Source organism: Rhinoraja longicauda, chromosome 1 (genome assembly GCF_053455715.1).
Source record: "Rhinoraja longicauda isolate Sanriku21f chromosome 1, sRhiLon1.1, whole genome shotgun sequence".
NCBI lineage: Eukaryota > Metazoa > Chordata > Chondrichthyes > Rajiformes > Arhynchobatidae > Rhinoraja > Rhinoraja longicauda.
Genome location: NC_135953.1, coordinates 45,744,287 through 45,769,043, shown reverse-complemented (window position 1 = coordinate 45,769,043; position 24,757 = coordinate 45,744,287). Strand labels below are relative to the sequence as shown.

Sequence of the window (24,757 nt, the reverse complement as noted above, 5' to 3'; positions counted from 1 at the left end):
TGACAGAAAGGTCAGACTGGGAGTGCGAGGGGGAGTTGAAGTGCTCAGCCACCGGGAGATCAGGTTGGTTGAGGCGGACTGAGCAAAGGTGTTGAGCGAAACGATCGCCGAGCCTGCGCTTGGTTTCGCCGATGTAAAGAAGTTGACATCTAGAGCAGCGGATACAATAGATGAGGTTGGAGGAGGTACAGGTGAACCTCTGTCTCACCTGGAAAGACTGTTTGGTTCCCTGGATGGAGTTGAGGGGGGAGGTAAAGGGACAGGTGTTGCATCTCCTGCTGTTGCAGGGGAAAGTGCCCGGGGATGGGGTGGTTTGGGGGAAAGTGCCCAGGGAGTTACGGAGGGAACAGTCTCTGCGGAACGCAGAAAGGGGAGGGGATGGGAAAATGCGGCCGTTAGAGGGGTCCCGTTGGTGGTGACGGAAATGTTGGCGGATGATTTGTTGGATACGCTGGCTGGTGGGGTGGAAGGTGAGAACGAGGGGGATTCTGCCCTTGTTATGAATGGGGGGAGGGGGAGCAAGAGCGGAGCTGCGGGATATAGAAGAGGCCCTAATAAGAGCCTCAGCTATAATGGAAGAGGGGAAGCCCCGTTTCCTGAAGAATGAGGACATCTCTGATGCCCTAGTGTGAAACACCTCATCCCGGGCGCAGATGCGGCGTAGACGGAGGAATTGGGAGTAGGGGATAGACTTTTTGCAGGGGACAGGGTGGGAAGAAGTGTAGTCCAGATACCTGTGCGAGTCAGTGGGTTTATAGTAGATGTCAGTCACTAGTCTGTCTCCTGTGATGGAGATGGTAAGGTCCAGAAACAGTAGGGAGATGTCGGAGATAGTCCAAGTATATTTAAGAGCAGGATGGAAATTGGTAGTGACGTGTATGAAGTCAGTGAGTTCTGCATGGGTACAAGAGGTAGCACCAATGCAGTCGTCGATGTATCCGAGATAGAGTTCGGGGATGGGGCCAGTGTACGTCCGGAACAGGGATTGTTCGACGTACCCGACAAAGAGGTAGGCATAGCTAGGGCCCAAGCGAGTGCCCATAGCTACGTCTCTGGTTTGGAGGAAGTGGAAGGAGTCAAATTAGAAGTTGTGACGGGTAAGAACCAGCTCTGCTAGGCGGAGGAGAGTGTTAGTAGATGGGGAATGACTGGTTCTACGGTCGAGGAAGAAACGGAGGGCTTCAAGACCATCCTTATGGGGGATGGAAGTGTAGAGTGACTGGGCATCCATGGTAAAGATGAGTGAGTGGGGGCCTGGGAACTGGAAGTTATCGAGGAGATGGAGAGCGTGTGAGGTGGCTTGGATGTAGGTGGAGAGGGATTTGACCAGGGGGGATAGGATGGAGTCGAGGTAGGTGGAAATAAGTTAGGTGGGACAAGAACTGGCAGAAACAATGGGTCTGCCGGGACAGTTCTGTTTATGGATTTTAGGTAGAAGGTAAAATCGTGCCGTGCGGGGCTGGGGAACGATAAGGTTAGAGGCATTAGAGGGTAGAGCGCCGGAAATGGTGAGGTCCGTGATGGTGTTGATGATTAAGGTCTGGTGCTCGTCGGTGGGGTCATGGTCCAAGGATAAGTAGGAGGAGGTGTCTGAGAGTTGTCGTCTGGCCTCGGTCCGGTAGAGGTCAGCACGCCAGACTACCACAGCACCTCCCTTGTCAGCGGGTTTGATGACTAAGGGTTGTTGCAGAGTGAGTGGAGGGCTGCACATTCAGGAGGGGAGAGGTTAGAGTGAGTCAGGGGAGTGGAGAATTTGAGGCGGTTAATTTCACACCGGCAGTTGGAGATGAATAGTTCTAGTGAGGGTAGTTGGCCAACCGGGGGAGTCCAAGAGGAGGGGGTCCCCTGGAAATGGGAGAAGGGGTCATCAGTGGGGGGTGAGGACTCCTTCCCATGGAAAAAGGCTCGGAGGCGGAGGCGGCGGAAGAAGAGCTCCACATCATGGCGGACGCGGAACTCGTTGATGTGGGGGCGGAGGGGAACAAAGGTGAGGCCTCTGCTGAGGACAGACCGTTCGGTGTCTGAAAAGAGGAGGTCAGAGGGGATGGTGAACACCCGGCAAGTGTGGGGGTTGGGGTTGGATGAAGGCAGGGGGGCAGGCGGACGTGGAGGGGATGTATGGTGAGGGGGTGGTGGGTTAACAGAGCAGAGGGGGGCATGAGGACCGATGCGGGTAGTAGTTAGGGTCGCCTGGCTAGAGGGGGAAGGGGGAAACCCAGTGGAACACCTGCTGTGGTTCCCTGTAGGAGGGGGTGGGCAGTAGGACCCAGCAGAGTCAGACCCCGCGCTGTGGGACTCTGCCTCGTGGGGACTGTGGGCCCAGCGCGGTGTCTGGGAGCCGGGTGAAGCTGCGACCTGTTGCTGAGCTTGGGCGCCCGGTACAGAGACGGCTGCGACTTGCTGCTGGGCGTTGGAGCGGTGCGGGTCAACACAGTCGCTGGTGGAGGCCCGCGGGGAACTGGAGCCCGGGTGAGCAGCAGATGGCCGGGGAGGACGTCAGCGGCGGCAAAGAAGTCTGGAAGGTCGTCGGCGGCGATGGTGAGGAGGCCTTGGACGTCGGCGGCAGCGGCGGCAAAGAGGTCTGGAAAGTCGGCGGCAGCGGCCCCAGGGAGGCGGCGGAGGAAGCCTCAAGTAGGCCCTGGATGTCGGCTGCAGCGGCGGCCGCGGCCCCGGGGAGGTGGTGGAATCCCCCTTGTCCTGACCTTCCACCCCACCCCCCATCCCCTCCCCTTTCTGCATTCCGCAGAGACCGTTCCCTCCGTAACTCCCTGGTCCACTCGTCCCTTCCAACCCAAACCATCCCATCCCCGGGCACTTTCCCCTGCAACCGCACGAGATGCCACACCTGTCCCTTTACCTCCCCCCTCAACTCCATCCAGGGAACCAAACAGTCTTTCCAGGTGAGACAGAGGTTCACCTGTACCTCCTCCAACCTCATCTATTGCATCCGCTGCTCTAGATGTCAACTTCTTTACATCGGCGAAACCAAGCGCAGGCTCGGCGATCGTTTCGCTCAACACCTTCGCTCAGTCCGCCTCAACCAACCTGATCTCCCGGTGGCTGAGTGCTTCAACTCCCCCTCCCACTCCCAGTCTGACCTTTTTGTTATGGGCCTTCTCCAGTGCCATAGTGAGGCCCACCGGAAATTGGAGGAACAGCACCTCATATTTTGCTTGGCAGCTTGCAGCCCAGCGGTATGAACATTGACTTTTCCAACTTTAGATAGCTCCTCTGTCCCTCCCTTCCCCTCCTCCTTCCCAGTTCTCCCTCTATCTTCCTGTCTCCACCTATATCCTTCCTTTGTCATCGTCCCCCTGACATCAGTCTGAAGAAGGGTCTCGACCCGAAACGTCACCCATTCCTTCTCGCCTGAGATGCTGCCTGACCTGCTGAGTTACTCCAGCATTTTGTGACACCTTCAATTTGTACCAGCATCTGCAGTTATTTTCCTACACTTCTTGCAGGACATTGGTTGGCACCCTTCTAAGTTTTAAGGACACATTTAAAAAATATCGATGAGAAATTTCTTTTGACTTTTGATTTATCTAAATTTTAATTCTGCAACATTTTAGAGTGATATAATTTTTATTGCAAAACTAAAGTATGGTTTTCTGCACATATGTTATAGTTATAAATATATAATCTCAACTGACACAGCTCATTTATTTAATGTATCGAACTTCACCCCGAATCACAGTTCCACAATTCTACTGACAAAGGAAACGCACCAGAAAGAATTGATTACCTTTTTAATGAAGCATTTACATCAATGATTGATCAAAACAGTTCATGTACTGATCAAACAGCAAACAAAATTCCAAATTGAGGAAATTCAGACAGCAAAAGGAGCTACAATTCTAATTAAAAGCAATGTGAACCAAGTACAGAAAATATTTGGCCTCTGTATTTTTTGGCGATATTTACATCATGTACATTGATGTCATTGTTGACAGTATCTTATATTTCTAAGGCACTGAAAGCTAAGGTACTGAATTACAATTACATCTGCTTTTGACAGCTGCTCAACATTTTTGTGTGATGACAATTTTGCATCAAATTTTAAATAAAAGCATGAAAAGGACAAAATAACTGTGTTGAGAATAAAGTGGTGATGAAAAAGGTCAATGGTGGCAGCTTAAAAAAACTGCTGTGGTTCAGCAGTCTTGTTTTACAGCTCGACTAATTGTCTCATACAGCAATGTCACTATTTGTGTCTGTTCTGGTTGAATGCCGGTCAATTAACAAGTGAGCTGAAATCATGAGAGAGGAAAAGGGGGAGTGAAACTGGTCTTTGGTAGTGGTGCACAGTGGGTGAAGGCAAATCAACTACTATTTTACAAAAACGCAAACGAATGGAAGTGGGCCCGGAAATCTGAAATAAAACGTAAACTTTTGGAAATACATGGCTAATGAGGCAGCATTTGTGGAAGGATAACCAGTTAACTGTTTTGTGTAATGCATTTTCAGCAGATGTTTCTGAAATATTGCTAATCCAGTTTCCTGCTTCACAGATCCTGCCTGAAGTGATGGATATTTTCGGCATTTTTCTATTTTTATATGGTATAAATGAGCTGCCAATTACTGGTCACTCAATTTATGTGTCTACCAAAGGCCTATTTCATCTCTAAAGATGATAGTTGATAGGAATCTAAATGACAGAAAGATGCGTTCCTGTTTCATGTATATCTTTAACCTTTTAATAAAGGGGCTTAAAGTTCAACATGCCCCTCTTTTATGGTTGATAACCACCATTGGTTCATTTCAAAACCTTGTACAAACATCTTACAGTTAAAATATCAAAAATGTTAAAAGAATTGACAAAAATAAAACAAGGTTGTGTTCTTAGTCAGAATAATTTTCTAAGCAGGTTTAGCTGTCGGACGTGAATTAATTACCACAATGTCCATTCCCTGCAATTAAAAGGGCAAGATAGTTAATATTCAAAATGTTTGCAAGATTCTCTGGTGGTTTTTCTGATTGATTTTTCATTTAGATCACTTGAAATTAGTTGTGTCCTTTCGTATGGCATTGTCAATGTGGGAATTATTTTAACTTCAAATGCAAATAAACCCAAACTTAGTACACAATATTCAGGTCCTTCCCTTGCTCTTTTTTACAAACACCTATCCTTTATATTATTAATAGCATGGCAGCTTCCAGTCTGATTTTTTATATGCAACTGTAGTATGCTCCTGAGCACATGCTACATCCACTGAATAATTAATTGGTAAGTAAAATATTGGATTGTTTTGAACATCATGAGTGAGTATGGCTCATTTAATGACCAAAACAGTATTCGGCCTTTCGGTCATTTGAACCAGTACCACCATTCAGTTAGATCAAGGCTTAAATAATAGGGGATAAAACTCTAGTTTGGCAATTATGCAGAACTGTGTGGTAACAGTTGGTAAGAGTGTCAGGGGTTATGGGGAGAAGGCAGGAGAATGGGGTTAGGAGGGAGAAATAGATCAGCCATGATTGAATGGCAGAGTAGGTAGGCTTGATGGGCCGAGTGGCCTAATCCTGCTCCTATCACTTATGACCTTGTGAACAGTTCAGCAGAATTTAATGTCCTTCCTGACTCCACAATGGAAAAGAAAATAGCGCATGGTTTACAACTGGCCACCAATTTGTTATCATTTATTTTGCGCTTCTGCCAAAAACAGTTTACACCCCCCTAAATGATTTTGATTTAATTACAAACTATTTAAAGCAACAGACTGATATGCAAATAGTGGAAGTGGGCCCACAGTCCCTATTTTGTAACAGCAGCCTTTCACCATTTTATAAAGAATTAAATTACCAAATTGCAGTAAAGCTGAGACTGAAAGTCAGCCCTGATTATTAGCAGATGCAAGGTAAATTCTTTGAACACACTATTCATTTGAACAACACACCCTTAACACCATTCCATAATACCAGAGGGAAAGCAGACCAAAGGGAGCTAAAACAGGTACGATAGAACAGTCAACTGATTCAATGTGTGGCTGAGGAGCTGGTGCAGGGGGCAGGGATTTAGATTCTTAGACCACTGGGATCTGTTTTGAGGTAAGGGTGGATTGTACAAAAGGGACGGGTTGCACCTCCACACGCGGGGGACCCACATTCTGCAGGCAGATTTGCCACTGCTACACGGGTGGTTTTAAACTAAATAGTGGGGGGGGGGGGGGTTCAAATGGGATAGACAAGGATGGAGTTAAAGGGAAAGAGAGTATAGGAATAATTTAAAAACACCCCAGAATTAACGGGAGAGAAAGCTCACGAAGCAATAGAAGAGAATGGCCAAGTGTAATAGGAGTCGATGTGGAGGCTGAGATGAGCAAAGGATTAAAAGTACTATATATGAATGAGCAAAGTATAAGAAGAAAAGTGGATGAGCTTGAGGCTCAGTTAGAGATTGGTAGGTATGACATTGTGAGGATTACAGAGACGTGGCTGTAGAAGGACTGGGAACTGAATATTCAGGGTTATACGTTCAATAGAAAGGACAGGCAGGTGGGCAGAGGAGGTGGGGTAACTTTGTTGGTGAGGGATGGAATTCAGACCCTTCGAGGGGTGACATTGGGACTGACAATGTAGAGTCACTGTGGATAGAGTTGAGGAATTGTAAAGGTAAGAAGACACTAATGGGAGTTATCTACAGACCCCCAAACAGCAGCCTGGATATAGGGTGTAAGTTGCAGCAGGAGTTAAAATTGACATCTAACAAAGGTAATGCCACTGTTGTTATGGGAAATTTCAATATGCAGGTAGACTGGGAAAATCAGGTTGGTTTTGGACCCTAAGAAAGGGAGTTTGTAAGTAGCAGGAAGCCAGAGGAGTGGGCACCTTCCAAAGGACAACAGGAGATAGCAAAAAGGGCAATACGGGCTGAAAAGATGAGGTACGAAACGAAGCTGGCCAAGAATATAAAGAAGGACAGTAAAAGCTCCTTTAGGTATGTTCAGAGAAAAAGATTAGTAAACACAAAGTGGGTCCCTTGAGGGCAGAAACAGGTGAAATTATTATGGGTAACAAGGAAATGATGGAAGAGTTGAACAGGTACTTCGGATCTGTCTTCACTAACAAAGACACAGACAATCTCCCAGATGTACTAGTGGACAGAGGATCAAAGGAGACAGAGGAACTGAAAGAAATTTGCATTAGGCGAGAAATAATATTGGGTAGACTGAGGGCTGATAAATCCCCAGGGCCTGATGGCCTGCATCCCAGGGTACTCAAGGAGGTGACTCAAGAAATTGTGGACGCACTGGTGATCATTCTCCAATGTTCAACAGATTCAGGATCAGTTCCTGTGGATTGGAGGGTAGCTAATGTTATTCCACTTTTCAAGAAAGGAGCGAGAGAGGAAATGGGGAATTATAGACCTGTTAGCCTGAAATCGGTGGTGGTGAAGATGCTGGAGTCAATTATTAAAGAGATAATAACGGCGCATTTGGATAGCGGTAAGAGGATTGGTTCAAGTCAGCATGGATTTATGAAGGGGAAATCCTGCTTGACTAATCTCCTGAAATTTTTTGAGGATGTGACAAGTAAAATGGATGAAGGAGAGCCAGTGGATGTAGTGTATCTAGACTTTCAGAAAGCCTTTGATAAGGTACCACACGAGAGGTTGGTGAGCAAAATTAGAGCACATGGTATTGGGGGTAGGGTGTTGACATGGATAGAAAATTGATTGGCAGACAGGAAGCAAAGAGTGGGAATAAACAGATCCTTTTCGGAATGGCAGGCAGTGGAGGGTGGAGTGCCGCAAGGCTCGGTGCTGGGGCCGCAACTATTTACAATATATATTAATGATTTGGATGATGGAATTAGAAGTAACAATAGCAAGTTTGCAGTTGACACAAAGCTGGGTGGCAGCATGAACTGCAGAGATGATATTAGGAGGTTGCAGGGTGACCTGGACAGGTTGAGTGAGTGGGCAGATGCATGGCAGATGCAGTATAATGTAGATAAATGTGAGGGTATCCACTTTGGCGGCAAAAATAAGGAGGCAGATTATTATCTCAATGGTGTCAGATTAGGTAAAGGGGAACTGCAACGAGACATTGGTGTCCTTGTACACCAGTCATTGAAAGTAAGCGAGCAGACTGTGAAGAAAGCTAATGGCATGTTGGCCTCCATAACGAGAGGATTTGAGTACAGGAGCAAAGAAGTTCTTCTGCAGTTGTATTGGGCCCTGGTGAGACCATATCTGGAGTATTGTGTGCAGTTTTGGTCTCCTAATTTGAGGAAGGACGTCCTTGCTCTTGAGGCAGCGTGGGTTCACGAGGTTAATCCCTGGGATGGTGGGACTGTCATATGAGGAAAGATTGGAAAGACTAGGCTTGTATTCACTGGAGTTTAGAAGGATGAGAGGGGATCTTATAGAGATGTATAAAATTATAAAAGGACTAGACAAGCTAGATGCAGGAAAAATGTTCCCAATGTTGGGGGAGTCTAGAACCAGGGGACACAGTCTAAGAATAAAGGGGAGGCCATTTAAAACTGAGGTGAGAAGAAACTTTTTCGCCCAGAGAGTTGTGAATTTGTGGAGTTCTCTGCCACAGAAGGCAATGGAGGCCAATTCACTGGATGAATTTAAAAGAGAGTTAGATAGAGGTCTAGGGCCTAGTGGAATCAAGGGATGTGGGGAGAAGGCAGGCACAGGTTACTGATTATGGATGATCAGCCATGATCACAATGAATGGCGGTGCTAGCTCGAAGGGCCAAATGGCCTTCTCCTGCACCTATTTTCTATGTTTCTATGTTTAATTAGAATTATAACTTTAGTGATAAAACAATTTGACATTGTACATCATTAAATTCAATTGGTTTTGAAAAAATATATTTTCTTAGCAACTATACCATAAATATATATACTTATAATAATAATAATAATAATAATAATAATAATAATGCATTACATTTATATAGCGCTTTTCATATACTCAAAGACGCTTTACAGGGATTTAGAGAACATAGGGAAATGCATAAATAGATAAATAAGTAAATAAGTAAACGAACAGAGAAAGGAGACAGAAGGTGAGGTGACCTTCAGTGGTTGAAGGCAGTACTGAACAGGTGAGACTTCAGTGATGTTTTGAATGTGGTGAGTGTGGAGGAGTCTCTAACGGTTTGGGGTAGTGAGTTCCGTAATGGAACACTGCTTGTAGGCCAAATATATATCCTTAAACACTTACATTGCAATTACAGTTATCAGATTGTCCATGCAGTGTAGAGGACAAGTGAAATGAACAAAACATGGATATGAAAGCAATCTTTCCGGGCACATCTGTTTATTTGGATGGAACATTTTCTCCCATCTACCAGTGGCTACTATTTCATGCACAGAGGGTACACGCTCCAGTAAGCATTTTGCCGTTCAGTCTACAGATCATGACTGTGGCAGAAGTACAGCTGTGCACATGGGATAGAATCTTGGGCACCCAGAAAAATAAGCAAACCAATGCAGTCTGTTGTCTGGATGGGAAGGAATGTCTAAGATTTCCCAGCAATATTTCAAAACACAACAATTGGTCTTTAAAAGTGGCTCTAAGAAACAAAATAGCGGCAAAAAAATCTATTTGCAATTTGAGGCAAAATACCACAGGCCAATGTATTCAGGCATTAACCCACCCTCCCTGCACCAAAGATGTCCCTCGGTGTGGAAACACTAGCAGCTGAGGTGCTTCATTAACTGTAGTTCAGACAACCCAAGACAGCCTTGGAGTTTCTCCCACCAAATTACAAATTCTGTGACTTGCGTGACTTAGATTGGAGCAGATGCAAATCTGGTCTCAAACAGATTTTTCATGGAAAATAGGGAATTGTATCGATTCTGAGCTTTCTGCCAGAGGCTCAACAAACTTGTGAATGTCAAAATAGCTGTGGAAGAATAAAATGGGGCAAGAAAAAAGGTTTTCCTTACAACCATCCTACCCTTGATTTTGGACACAATGGCGTTGGCCCAAGCAAATGCAGACCTTTGAAATGCATTATGCCTGGAGGCATGTGCAATGGAACAGGGAATCCTAACTTCCTGTGACTTCTCGCATAATGTGTTTGTGAACTCGCCATCCATGGGGAACATTACATGTTACTTTTGACTCTGTGCTCCTGATGAGGAACAAAGCCCCGTCATGTAATATGTAAAGCGCGAATCACAGAAATCCCAATAGGTTTTGCGTGCATTTTCAATTACAACGTGTAGGAATATTGTGCACAACCACACTCGAGAGTTCATCAGGGAGCTTGTCTGGAAAATTACTGCTTGCATGGGTCTTATTGGGTGGAAAAAAATGCAATAGAGGGTACAAAGGACTATTTTCACCCATTAAGATAAAGGTTTACTTGGCCAAATCTGTGCGGAGACTTTTATTGATCCATTTTAATGGATGCTCTTTTCACGTTTCACAAAATCATCACCTAAAGCCTAAAATTATTTGTAAGTTACTTGCTTGGTACCCAGCAAAACATGAGGATTTTACAATCAGTTATCTACTTCTAAGATTGAGGCAGGCTCACGTTTAAGAAAAAGATCATGACATGAAATGCATTGAGAGTTGTCAATATGGTTGGCATTGTGGTTAGAGACCGAAGATACATACATAATGCAGGAGTAACTCCAGCATTTTGCGTCCATCTTCAGTATGAATCAGCATCTGCAGTTCCTTCTTACAGGTCGTGATTAGAGACCCAGTTTTGTTCCTGAACATGGATGTTCTCTATGTGGAGTCTGCATGTATTCGTTGCTGTTTCCCTTAGGTGCTCCAGTATCCTCCCCCATCCTGCAAGCATGTAGATTGGCCCTGCAAATTGCTCTTAGTGTAGTATAGGTCTGGTGAGGGGGAAAGGGAAGAGTTCAGGTAGATGTGAGGGGAAAAATGGGATTTGTGTAGACGGGTTCTTCATGGTTGGCATGGATATGGTGGGCTGCGGGCCCTGCTTCTGTGCTCCGTGATTCTGTGATGAGGCAGTTTTCTAAAATCTTAATGCATTTATATGGGCTTATTATATCTTCAATATATTTCAAATGTTTCACTACCATATAATTCTTTTAAAATTCAACCAAAATAATATAAGCAAGGTTGGCAACCTATCCAAGGACAAGTATTTTAAGTATTTTTTTAAAATCCTTCCTGTTTAACATCTCTGCAAACCCCAATGAAATCAGTGGGGTTTCTGAGCCACTGCCAGGTCTATGGACCCTACCATTATGCTCCCTGGAGAGTCCAGTAATGAAGCAGGCTGATTGACTGGTTTCACCATCTCTATGTCAGTCGCACCCAGATTTCTGCATTCCAAAGTATGTGCACAAAAGCCTTGGGACTTAGTTCAGTTTGAATGACTAATGTTGGTGGTTCTGATTGATACTGCACATCACACCCAGCATTATTAGACTCAATGTGCTTTGATAGTGTTTTAGAGGAATGACTGCTTTCTCCCGTGCTGGGAGGAATTATGACTTTTCTTATAATATCAAATGTTTTGCATCTATTTGCATGTAAAGGACTGGCAGATGAAGCCTTCATTTTAAACTTCGTCTGATTGATGGCACCTCCAATAATAGAGCATTCCAAGAGAATGTGCTCATCTGCTGGGCTTACAAAATAGCAAGTATTATTAAAATTATTCTTACAGTGAACCTAAATTGCATAACACATTCCAAAAACCCATCTCAAAAGACATCTCTTTAATAATTTATGCAATCAACCATTGCCAATGCATCAGTTTGTGCTTAGCTTGCAAAAGACCACCATTACCCCTTCACAAATGTGGTGCTCATAACTTAAAGCTCTTTTACAATCATAAAGAAAGACATCTTAGTGTGTCAATATGGGCTCTGCTGCTATACTGGGCAATGTTATTAGAAATATTAGAGCAGGTAAACATATCCTACGTGCCTTATTTTGAATGGCTCAAGTATCAAACATGGCCTGGTGACAATTGTGATTTACATCAATCAGGACAAACATCTTGACCATTTATTTCAATGGTTAAAAATATATACTTCCAAATAAACGTGACCAATTTATTATTACCGTGAAGGTACAAAACAGATATCCGAGTCAAAAGAATGATGCTCCATGAAATGAAAATACACATATTCCGCTCGTGCTACTCCATATTAAAACCAATATTTTGTCATAATTTGGGGGTAGAAGGAATAAATACTGATTAAGACACAAGGAAAAGATTATGGTTCATTTTGATGACAGGATGGAGGGCTGTTGTCATTGTACCACAAAACAATTAAGCTCCTATTGTACCCCCTCCCTAATTTTCATTTCCATTTGATCTCGAATTGATTTTGCTCCAGAATTGGAGTTTATTCCAAATAATGTAAATTACAAATAGTAAAATGCAATACTCAACCTTTTCAATATAAACCTGTGTGTCCTTGGGTTATTTGCATGAATAAATGTAAAAATACAATGTTGGTTACTTTAATAGTAATCCTCAAATCCTGACTGAGAACCTGTTGTGATTTGATATTACAGTAAAAATAAGCTGAGGAAAGTATGAACAAGTGCTTTGGTGAAAGAAGCAATGTGCGCTAAAATGCAGAACAGAAATGTAACTTAAAAGGACAGTATAAACTATACTTCATAACAATGAACTGGTGAGGTGTCACATCAAAAGGCAAAAATGGGAAGTTTCGTCAAACCGTCACAAATTTGTCAAGTAAATATAAATTAAAAATATGTTGAAAATCTTGGTACTTATTTTGAATTAGTTCACATTGCACACCTTGTTACAAACGTGCTTACAATCTGCATCTTTCAACACTGAAATGTGTTACCAAAATGATTATTTTAACTTATACATAAGAAATATTATGATAGTGTACAATATTGATGTATAGTATGTTCAAAAGATGTGATTTCTATATTTCAAACAAGTCCAAAGAAAGTTTGATCTGTAAACTTTTTTCATACCTGATATTTTAATTTTTATTACTATTTAAGCTGAAATCAGTACCACCAACATAATGTGAGAGGGCAAAGAATGAATCAGGTTGACCTTTCTGAAGAGTTGCAATTCTAAACTCTTTGCAATTAAAGAGTTTCAAATTGAATGCTAATTTTAATTATATCTGATACAGAAGAGTGGAATAGGCATTGTAAAGTGTTTTGTGCTTGAATCTAGATTAAGTCTGTAACTTTCAAGAGCTTTATAAAGAGTACAGATATTGCAATGCTATGTTTGGGCTACTGCTTCCTAATCTGCACATTTGTTACATACATAGTCTGTATGACTTTCTCCAAAGTGGACCCACTCCCTCACAATTCACCAAGTGACTAAAAAAAACAAAAACTTTTTAAGCTATTTCAAAAGGTTGAAATGAATTTGAGAATAGAATTATTCTAACTGTGTAGAGAGGATTGTGCTGTAAATGAACAAAAAAACAATATTACTAACATTAATTGCAACTTTAAATTTGCCAATAAATAGACGTATTTTGTAAAGATGACACTATCAGTTTAATTTCATGTGGTCACTTCCAATTGCTTTATGCAAAGACTATATAATATTGGATTAACATTTTTAAAAACCTTTCTTTAAAATAAGATATCAATATCTAGCAACCCTTCCCATAAAAATCTTATTAGTAGAGAGTTGAAATTGGACAGAATTAAAAGGTTTAAGTGTAACAGTTTTCTTGAATGGATAAATTCTATCCAGAAATTAGATGCTGTCTGTAAAGAAAAAAAATCAACCAGGTCCAATGCTCAGTCGTAGAGTGAATTACTTATTTTAATCATAACATTGAAGACCAATCCTAATTTTAAACGTAAATGTGCCCTTTTTATAGAAAAGAATGGTATTCTATTTTAGGACCAGTCCAAATATCAAAATGACTGCCCTTTATTGTCTCAATATGCTAAAATCCTGCACTACACCTCTATTTTAAAAAATGTACATTTCAATGTACCATTTTTCAAGGCTCTGATATCATATTATTTTTATTCTGGTCTAAAAGGAATTTGTAGTGGCTGCCAGCACCAATATCCATCACCACCAAGAGTTTTAAAAAAAAGGCTCTTTGTTATATAAAAAGTTGGCATTATCATGGCGCATTGGAAGGATAAGGGGTTTGGGTTCTTCACTAAGGCCTGCAATCAAAGCACCCCAGGCAGTATTTTTTTTAATATTTATTTTTGTCTTCACAATGATCTTTTTCAAAACATAAATAAAATGATGGTTTGGCTGGTGTAGGACAATCTGACTTGTTCTTTAAAAACAATTCCTGTTCTTAATGGGACAGGATTATATCAACATTCCTAAAACTCTGCGGTATTTTTTGAGTAAAGAGAAACAATTGATAAACCTGGAAGGAAACAGCCCCTTGATTCAACTGATGCCTGAGGCAGAGCTTTCCTGCTCAGAATTCCTACATGGCATCTTGAGACACTATGGGGCACAATCCCATATGTATCACGCATTGCAGATTCTACACAGTTCTACACTTTGCCAAGATTCACAGCTTAACTAATCAGCACTGAGTATAACCCAGTCGCAACGCACAATCGCACACGCAATCTTCCACCATTGCCAAAGCCGAATAAAAATCAGGGCCAATACATAATACTGTACAACTTTTCCAGGAAAACCTACTGCAATAATGCCAACTTGATGTCTGACAATACTTCGGACTTGGCATTACCAATATGCAAGGTTCAAATAAGAAATCTTGAAATTAAAGTGCGTTATTTAAATCTTAACATTGTGTGCATTTGAAATTAGGTGGTTAATATTTTAGTTCATAACTGCACTGCAGCTTAAAAGCCAGAAAAGGCATTCTGATCCAGTCAGTGATGATGTGTGATTCGTTTAACCTGTAGCTGTCTGGTTTCCAATGACCCGAAGAATTTCTTTATGAATGCTGGCATCCTGTGTATTTGTACTGATATCACCCACTTGGCCATCTTCATATCTGAAATAAACAACAAATCAGTGTTCCTTATGGAGGATGGGTACTCAGCAGTTATATTTATATGAATAATTACCATTAGAAACACACATTTCCCAATTGGGCCAACATACGTGAGGATGTTACAGGGGTTGGAAAAATGGGTTGAGGCTGCAGATTAAGAGGGAAGTTGCTTCGGCAGGTATGCTTGGGTTTTCTCCGGGTGCTCCGGTTTCCTCCCACACTCCAAGGACACTGGAAGTGTCTTGAGAGCAGTCAGGGTTACCGTCAAAGAAGTATTGAAGGTACTGTCGTGTTTCAAGCCAGGACCTGGTCGGATATATCCGAGGACATTGCGGGAAACTAGAGTGGAAATTACGGGAGCCCTGGTTGAAATTTATGAGTCATTCTTAAGGAGAGGTGCCGGAAGACTGGTGGCAAATGTAGTGCCTCTCTTCAAGAAGGGCTGCAGGGAAAATGCTGGGAACTATAGGCCGGTGAGCTTAACATCTGTAGTTGGTAAGTTACTGGAGAGTATTCTGAGGGATAGGTTATACAGGCATTTGGATGGCAGGGGCTGAATAAGGATAGTCAGCATGGTTTTGTATGTGGAATGTTGTGTCTCACAAATCTGATTGACTTTTTTCAAGACATGACCAAAAAGGTTGATGAGGGTAGAACTGTAGATGTTGTGTACATGGACTTCAGTAAGGTGCTCGACAAGGTGCCGCATGGTAGGCTGCTCTGGAAGGTTAGATTGCATGGGATCCAAGGAGAGATAGCTGAATGGATAGCAAATTGGCTCCATGGAAGGAAGCAGAAGGTGATGGTGGAAGGCTGCTTCTCGGACTGGAGGACTGTAATTAGTGGTGTGCCTCAGGGTTTGATGTTGGACTCGTTACTGTTTGTCATCTACATCAATGATTTGGATGAGAACCTGCAGGGTAAGATTAGCAAGTTTGCTGATGACACAAAAGTTAGTGGTTTTGCAGATAGTGAAGATGGTTATGAAAGATTGCAGCAGGATCTAGATCGAATGGCCAGGTGGGCGGAGGAACGGTTGATGGAATTTAATACAGAAATGTGTGAGGTGTTGCATCTTGGGACGTCGAACAAAGGCAGGACCTATACAGTAAATGGTAGGCCTCTGGGTAGTGTTGTAGAGCAGAGGGATCTAGGAGTACAGGTGCATGTTTCCTTGAATGTTCAGTCGCAGGTAGATAAGGTGGTCAAAAAGACTTTTGGCACTTTGGCCTTCATCAGAGTATTGAGTATAGAAGTTGGGGGGTCATGTTGCAGTTGCATAAGACGTTGGTGAGACCGCATTTAGAATATTATGTTCAGTTCTGGGCACCATGTTATAGGAAAGATATTGTCAAGCTTGAAAGGGTTCAGAAAAGATTTACAAGGATGTTGCCAGGACTAGAAGGTGTGAACTATAGGGAGAGGTTGAGAAGGCAAGGTCTCTTTTCCATGGAGCGCAGGAGGATGAGGGGAGATCTTATAGAGTTGTACAAAATCATGAGTGGATTAGATCGGGTAGATGCACAGTCTTTTGCCCAGAGTAGGGGAATCGAGGACCAGAGGAAATAGGTTCAAGGTGAAGGGTAAAAGATTTAAAAAGAATCCGAGGGGTACATTTTGCACACAAAGGGTGGTGGGTGTATGGATCAAGCTGCCAGAGGAGGTAGTTGAGGCTGGGACTATCCCATTGTTTAAGTAACAGTTAGACAGGGACACGGATAGGACAGGTTTGGAGGGATACGGACCAAGCGCAGGCAAGTGAGACTAGTCTAGCTGGGACATTGTTGGCGGTGTGGGAGAGTTGGGCTGAAGGGCCTGTTTCCACACTGTATCTATGACTCAATGAATGAGTCTATGAAAGACATACAGGTTTTTTTAGTTAATTGGCTTCTGTAAATTATAAATTGTCCCTAGTATGTAGGATAGAACTAGTATATGGGATGATTGCTGTTTGGAGTGGATACGGTGAGCAGAAGGGCCTTTTTGCATGTTGTATTTCTAAAGTCTGAAGGTAGGGTGATGTAATGGGTAATGGGGCTGGGGAGGAAAGGGTGGAGGGAGTTGAAGGGTGGATGAATACAAGTAATTTACATCTCTAACAGGTCATCTAGTCCAGCATTGCACTTAGAGGTTCATGGTGTCTCAGGAATGCCCAATGATAGGTCTCCCCATGACAATGTAACCCAAGTTCCCAGCGTTGTTCCAAAATGTTACATGAGAAATGAAGACATTCCCCCATGTATACCATGCAGAAAGGATGTTAAAGTTGCAAGGACATTCTTGCTATTGAGGGAGTGCAGTGTAGGTTCACTAGGTTAATTCCCGGAATGGCGAGACTGTGGTATGTTGAAAGACTGGAGCGACAGGGCTTGTATACACTGGAATTTAGAAGTCTGAGAGGGGATTTTATTGAAACATATAAGATTATTAAGGGATTGGATACGCTAGATGTAGGAAACATGTTCCCAATGTTAGGGTAGTCCAGAACCAGGGGCCACAGTTTAAGAATAAGGGGTAGGCCATTTAGAACAGAGATGAGGAAAAACGTTTTCACTCAGAGTTGTAAATCTGTGGAATTCTCTGCCTCAGAAAGCAGTGGAGGCCAATTCTCTGGATGCTTTCAAGAGAGAGTTAGATAGAGCTCTTAATGATAGTGGAGTCAGGGGGTATGGGGAGAGGGCGGGAACGGGGTACTGATTGTGGCTGATCAGCCATGATCACATTGAATAGCAGTGCTGGCTCGAAGGGCCAAATGGCCGACTCCTGCACCCATTGTCTATTGTCTATTGGTAACTTTGACCTTGAAATGCCTGATTACATTTCTGGAGTGATACAAAACCCCCCCAAATGAAGCAACATTGCTTTTAACTCTGTAAAACAATTGATTTTTTAATTCCAAAGACTAATAAGAACAGTGAATTGCAAATTAAAAAATTTTTTGCACTGTTTTATTTTAATTCCAGGCTGTGGTAATTTTGTTGGGAATAAATTGTTCATAAACAAAGAATAATGCAATCATGTCAAATGAGACAATCATAACAAATAATGATTATAAGGACAAGCAAATTCAAGCCTCTGTTCATTGTTTAAGTGATCAACTAAGGAAAATGGACTGGATGACTGTCTTAAATCCCAGCTCAAAATACTCAATTGTATCTTTTGGACAACAGAACTTGAGGGACTAAAATCTAAAACGGAACAGATTTTTCCCCTCTGTCTTTATGCTTCTGAACGGTTCTTCCATTAGTTAAGGTACTGTCTGATTCACCTCTACCTCATTCTGGACATTGGACTTTGTGTGTGGAACTAATGCACCAAGATGCTGAGAATTATACGCTGCCCTCTATATCTTCTCCCTTTGCTCTTTTCATTGTACTTGAGTTTGAATTCATTGTTTTTATGTCTTGTATATTTGATCTGTTTGGATCGCATGCACAACAAAGCTTTTCACTGTACCTCAGTACACGTGACAGTAATAAACCTAACCATAAATGTAAACTACTGGAAATACTGCACCATTAGAAAAATAGTTTCAGGTTGAGGGCTGAATAAGAGGGGAAGAGTTGGAGAGGGGGGGGGAGAGAGAGAGAGAGTGGGAGAGAGAGAAATAAATGAAGGTACATGTTAAAGCTGTGAAATGCAGGTTGGAGCTATAGATGAGACCTGAAACCAAAAGGAGAAAGTTGGAAATACCCAGCAGACTAGGGTGACTGTGGGACAGTGAGACAAATAGTGAGACAGCAAAAACACTGAGTTGCTATTATGGATATTACAATAGAACTGATCAGTTGGGATACAAGCAGATAAAGTGAGTTATTGGAAATTGACGAATTTGATGTTGAGTCCTAAATAACACAGTTTGCCCAAATAGAAGATCAGGACTTTGCAAGACATTCCTACTTAGACTTATCTAAATGTGGCATCCTGCATTGTTCTAACAAGGCCCCATATTAGATTCAGAAGTAAGACCACATCTTCTGTCAGGGCATATCAAAATCTTCTGGTCTCAGTATCAAATTCAGCAATTTATTGCTTTATATTGCTTTTTCTGCAACTATGAGTTTTACTCTAAGATTATTCATCTCCCCTCTCCCCCCTTCCACAAACACTCTTTTATTTGGCAGACATATCAGCATTCTCTTTTTGGTATTAGATTTAAACAATAGATCAATAGAACTTTATCATGTCCCTTTTTTTTCTCTCTCCTTCTACCCTCATTAATTGACTAACCAAATGGTTCTAAACTTTTTCCTGTACCTTTTGTTTCATTCACATTAAGTATACGGTGCTGTATTTTATCAGATGCTTTGCTTTAGTCAAAATATTCAAGACCTTGGATTGTATTAAAATTCTACTAAAGTTTGGAAGAGTGAGAAGGAATTGATCAAAATGAAAGAATTTATAAGGTCCAATCAGGTGGATGTGGAGGTGATGTTTATTCAGAGAATATCATATATCATATCATATATATACAGCCGGAAACAGGCCTTTTCGGCCCACCAAGTCCGTGCCGCCCAGCGATCCCCATACATTAACACTATCCTACACCCACTAGGGACAATTTTTACATTTACCCAGCCAATTAACCTACATACCTGTACGTCTTTGGAGTGTGGGAGGAAACCGAAGATCTCGGAGAAAACCCACGCAGGTCACGGGGAGAACGTACAAACTCCTTACAGTGCAGCACCCGTAGTCAGGATCGAACCTGAGTCTCCGGCGCTGCATTCGCTATAAAGCAGCAACTCTACCGCTGCGCTACCGTATATAGAACAATGAATATCCTGTTAAAGAAAGAGATGCGACCATTTTCTTTGAAGGTCATGAGTTGGAACTGTCTTCCTCAAAGGGTAGTGAAACCAGTGATTTTGAGTATTTGCAAAGTAAGTGATAAGGAAGGGGTGAAAAGATACCATGCACAGATGGGAATGTAGTGTTGAGGTTATAATCATATTAGCTATTATCTTAAGTAGTGGCACAGGCTTGAGAGGGCAATAGCCCTCTGCGATCCTAATTCATACATTTGTATGCTTATATCGTACTCTTAAACACAATAACCCATTGTTTAAGTGTAAGTTCCTTTCCTGGATCCACACTTTGTTATTATAAAACATTGGATACAAAATGGAGGTAAAATCCTGAAGGTAGAATATAACTTTAGAAATCACAGTTAAGATTTTACATTGAAGAGAACTTGGCTTCCACCATTCAGCTGCAATCCGTCAGACAATTGTTGGAATCTGTTAGATAATTCCATTTTTAAAAATCTTGTCATATGAATAGGGAACAGAAATCTAATGGCACTTACACAAAGAAGAATCTTGTGCAGACGTGATCTGTTTGCGGAACTACCCAAATTTCTCCGTGTTTGTGCAAATCTGGTGAAGTAATCACTACAAAAAGAAACAGTCACAATTGTTTTTTCATCTGTCAGTTATTTTTGTAAAAATTTTCTCTCTAATAATGTTTCTTTATCTTTCCTCATTTCTTGAAAGCAGTTGTGTCAATACCATCAACCTCTTGGTTCTGTGCTCTTAGCCATTTTCCAAGGGTAATTCTGAATTTGAATTTATTGGCCATTTAAACCAGTGATACATTTACACACCAACAGTTTTCTGCCCATCACTCTTACCCGGCCTCTCAATTCAATGGCTGAAGATTTCCCTTCCTGACTGGTTGGTACCGTTTGCTTTGCCAAAATACAAGTTTTTTATATAATTACTGAACATTGTATTTTTCTTTTTTTAAACCAAGAAATGTTTCCACACACTATTCTTGGCAGAGCAGTTGTCTGGTCCACTCCCAACATTCTGCAAATCTATCATAAAGAGATCTGCAATTTCTGCACTGTCATCTTCATCAATTCCTAACCCCCTCCCCCAATCTACCATCCCTTCCATGGGAAACTTGCCATGATGGTGTGTAAAAACCTTACAGTTGCCAGTATTTCCAGGGCCAGATGTTATTTCAGAAAAGAATTGACAAGATGTCACACGAAAAGGCAGGTTCACAAGATAAGAGTTCATTGTATTAGCGGAAGTGTGGAGCATATATTTAAAATTGGTTATCACAGCAAAGATAAAGGATAAATATAAATGTGATCTTTTAGGTTGGACGGATGTTTCTTAGTGGCGTGCCCCAAAGATTAATTATTGGCCCTTTATTACATATTTATATTAACGACCTGGAGGTGGAAGCAGAGCACCAATTTGAGTTTGCTGATGACACAAAATAAGGAGGAGCGTATGTTGCAAAGTGGTTACTTGAACCTTGAGTGATTAGGAAAAAACTTGGGAGTTTAATGATGGAAAGTGCGAGATCATGGACTTCAGTAAGGGGAGATTAGTATCTACATGGAGAAAGATAGCAGATGAGCAAAATATAAAGGCATCTATATATTCTTGTGTACCATTCGTACAAAACTGTTGGACAAGAGCAGCAAGTGGTTAGGAAGACAGATGGCATTTTGGCTTTTATAGCAAGAGAGTTTAGAAATAGGGAATATTGTTATAATTGTAGAGAGTATGTTGAAGCTGTACCTGGTGTCCTGTGTGGACAGTTTTGGTCCCCTTAATCAAGATAGGATAGGCTGCCATTGGAGGCAGTCCAAAAGAGATTTACTAAACTAATTTCAGGAATGAGAGGGTTGGCCTTTTGCAATAATAGGACCAAATGGTGACCCAAACTTAAATCTATATTCTTTGAAGTTTAGAAAACTCAAGGGCGATGAAAGATACATTAGCATTGATTGAATGGCGGAGGAGGCTAGATAGGCCGATTGGCCTAATTCTGCTCCTATGTCTTATGAACTTATACTCGATCCTTGGGGGGGGGGGGGGGGAGAGGGGGGACATGACAAGGTGTGTGACATGTTGATTCCACTTGTGAGGACATCTCAAACAAGGGATTATAGTTATAAGATTAGAGGTGGTCTTTTAAGCTGGAGTTTGCAGGAACTTCTTGCAAAGGATGGCGAATCTTTGGACTTCTTTACCCCAGAGGGAGGTGAAGGCTAGATCATTGGTATTGGTCTATTACTGTCACAGGTACCAAGAAAAAGTGAAAAACCTGGTTGAAAGGTATTTAAAGAAGTCAATACAGTTCTGAAATTGTGGACAACAAAGAAGTGGCACAAAAGAGGAGACGAGGCCTGGGACAGATCAATTATGGCCATATGGAATGGTAGGGCAGGCTTGAAGGGCTCAGTGGCTGATTCCTCCTCCTCCTCCTCCTCCTGTTTTCTAAAGTTATATTGCACTTTCTCAGTTATTCACAAACCAGTGGCGCGTATAAACAATTTATTAAGATCTTTATTACACTTCAGATTTTGCATATTGATGGTTATGGTCTAAATTGCTTCGCTACAATGTCATATTTGTGCTCTATTTCTATCTTTGTTATGGTATATCTGTTCTGTTTGGATAGCTTGTAAAACAAAGCTTTTCCCTGTACCTTGGGAAAACATGACAATAATAAACGTAAACCTAAAACATATCCATTTTAAAAGTGATATCCAGCTTGAGCTTGTAAATTAAATCTTTCACATATTCTGGTCAGTCATTGGAGTGCTGACACCATGTATCCAAACTTGTGGCTTGTATCTTCCAATGGAACTTTAACAACATAAGAGAATATTTTAATCTCTCAAGAATTGCTGTATGTCAGATATCCTAATTAGCTTTCCACATGACATAGAAACATAGAAAATAGGTGCAGGAGGAGGCCATTTGGTCCTTCGAGCCAGCACCGCCATTCATTATGATCATGGATGATCGCCCACATTCAATAGCCCGTGCCTGCCTTCTCCCCGTATCCCTTGATTCCACTAGCACCTAGAGCTCTATCTAACTCTCTCTTAAATCCATCCAGTGATTTGGCTTCCACTGCCCTCTGTTGCAGAGAATTCCACAAATTCAGAACTCTCTGGGTGAAAAAGTTTCTTCTCACCTCAGTTTTAAATGGCCTCCCTTTTATTCTAAGACTATGGCCCTTGGTTCTGGACTCGCCCAACATTGAGAACATTTTTTCTGCATCTAGCTTGTCCGGTCCTTCTATAATTTTATATGTTTCTATAAGATCCCCTCTCATCCTTCTAAACTCCAGTGAATACAAGCCTTGTCTTTTCAATCTTTCCTCATATGTCAGTCCCGCCATCCCAGGGATCAATCTCGTGAACCTACGCTGCACTGCCTCAATTACAAGGATGTCCTTCCTCAAATTAGGAGACCAAAACTGTACACAATACTCCAGATGTGGTCTTACCAGGGCCCTATACAACTGCAGAAGAACCTCTTTACTACTATACTGAAATCCTCTCGTTATGAAGGCCAACATGCCATTAGTGTTCTTCACTGTCTGCTGTACCAGACCAGAGAACAATGTGAGAATGCCAAGGCGTTGGAAGTTCTGCAACATAGAAACATAGAAAATAGGTGCAGGAGTAGGCCATTCGGCCCTTCGAGCCTGCACCGCCATTCAATATGATCATGGCTGATCATCCAGCTCAGTAACCTGTACCTGCCTTCTCTCCATACCCCCTGATCCCTTTAGCCACAAGGGCCACATCTAACTCCCTCTTAAATATAGCCAATGAACTGGCCTCAACTACCTTCTGTGGCAGAGAATTCCACAGACTCACCACTCTCTGTGTGAAGAAATGTTTTCTCATCTCGGTCCTAAAAGACTTCCCCCTTATCCTTAAGCTGTGACCCCTGGTTCTGGACTCCCCCAACATCGGGAACAATCTTCCCGCATCTAGCCTCTCCAACCCCTTAAGAATTCTATATGTTTCAATAAGATCCCCCCTAAGTCTTCTAAATTCCAGCGTGTATAAGCCTAGTCTATCCAGTCTTTCTTCATATGAAAGTCCTGCCATCCCAAGGATCAATCTGGTGAACCTTCTCTGTACTCCCTCTAAGGCTAGAATGTCTTTCCTCAGATTAGGAGACCAAAACTGTACACAATACTCCAGGTGCGGTCTCACCAAGGCCCTGTACAACTGCAGCAGAACCTCCCTGCTCCTATACTCAAATCCTCTTGCTATGAATGCTAACATACCATTCGCTTTCATCACCTGCACGCTTGCTTTCAATGACTGGTGCACCATGACACCCAGGTCACGTTGCATCTCCCCTTTTCCTAATTGGCCACCATTCAGGTAATACTCTGGTTTCCTGTTCTTGCCGCCAAAGTGGATAACCTCACATTTATCCACATTATATTGCATCTGCCATGCATTTGCCCACTCTCCTAATCTATCCAAGTCACTCTGCAGCCTCCTAGCATCCTCCTCGCAGCTAACACTGCCACCCAGCTTCGTGTCATCCGCAAACTTAGAGATGTTGCATTCAATTCCCTTGTCCAAATCATTAATATATATTGTAAATAACTGGGGTCCCAGCACTGAGCCTTGCGGTACCCCACTAGTCACTGCCTGCTATTCCGAAAAGGACCCGTTTATTCCTACTCTTTGCTTCCTGTCCGCCAACCAATTCTCTATCCACCTCAACACTGAACCCCCAATACCGTGTGCTTTAAGTTTGTACACTAATCTCCTATGTGGGACCTTGTCGAAGGCCTTCTGAAAGTCCAGATATAACACATCGACTGGTTCTCCCTTATCCACTCTACTAGTTACATCCTCGAAAAATTCTATAAGATTCGTCAGGCATGCTTTGCCTTTCATAAATCCATGCTGATTATGAATCATAAAGTTCATCTAGCCTCTTGACCACAATATTAAATGTACTTTTTACACGTGATGAAAGTGCTTCAAAACTGGATCAGCTGCCAGTTATCGGCCGATTCTCTCCCGAGTCACAGCTCTCATTAAGAATT

At 42.2% G+C, this 24,757-nt stretch overlaps 1 protein-coding gene across 1 annotated transcript in view; it reads right to left on the bottom strand.

The window, feature by feature from the left end:
* Positions 1–3,751: 3,751 nt before the first annotated feature.
* parp8 (poly (ADP-ribose) polymerase family, member 8) overlaps positions 3,752–24,757 on the bottom strand; it is a 377,738-nt gene continuing 356,732 nt past the window's right edge. The window contains exons 25-26 of the mRNA XM_078396674.1: positions 20,229–20,313; positions 3,752–14,920 (exon numbers count right to left, since the gene is read on the bottom strand). Of these exons, the coding sequence (XP_078252800.1) occupies positions 14,818–14,920; positions 20,229–20,313 (188 nt within the window). The 3' untranslated portion in view covers positions 3,752–14,817. The remainder of the gene's footprint in view (positions 14,921–20,228; positions 20,314–24,757) is intronic.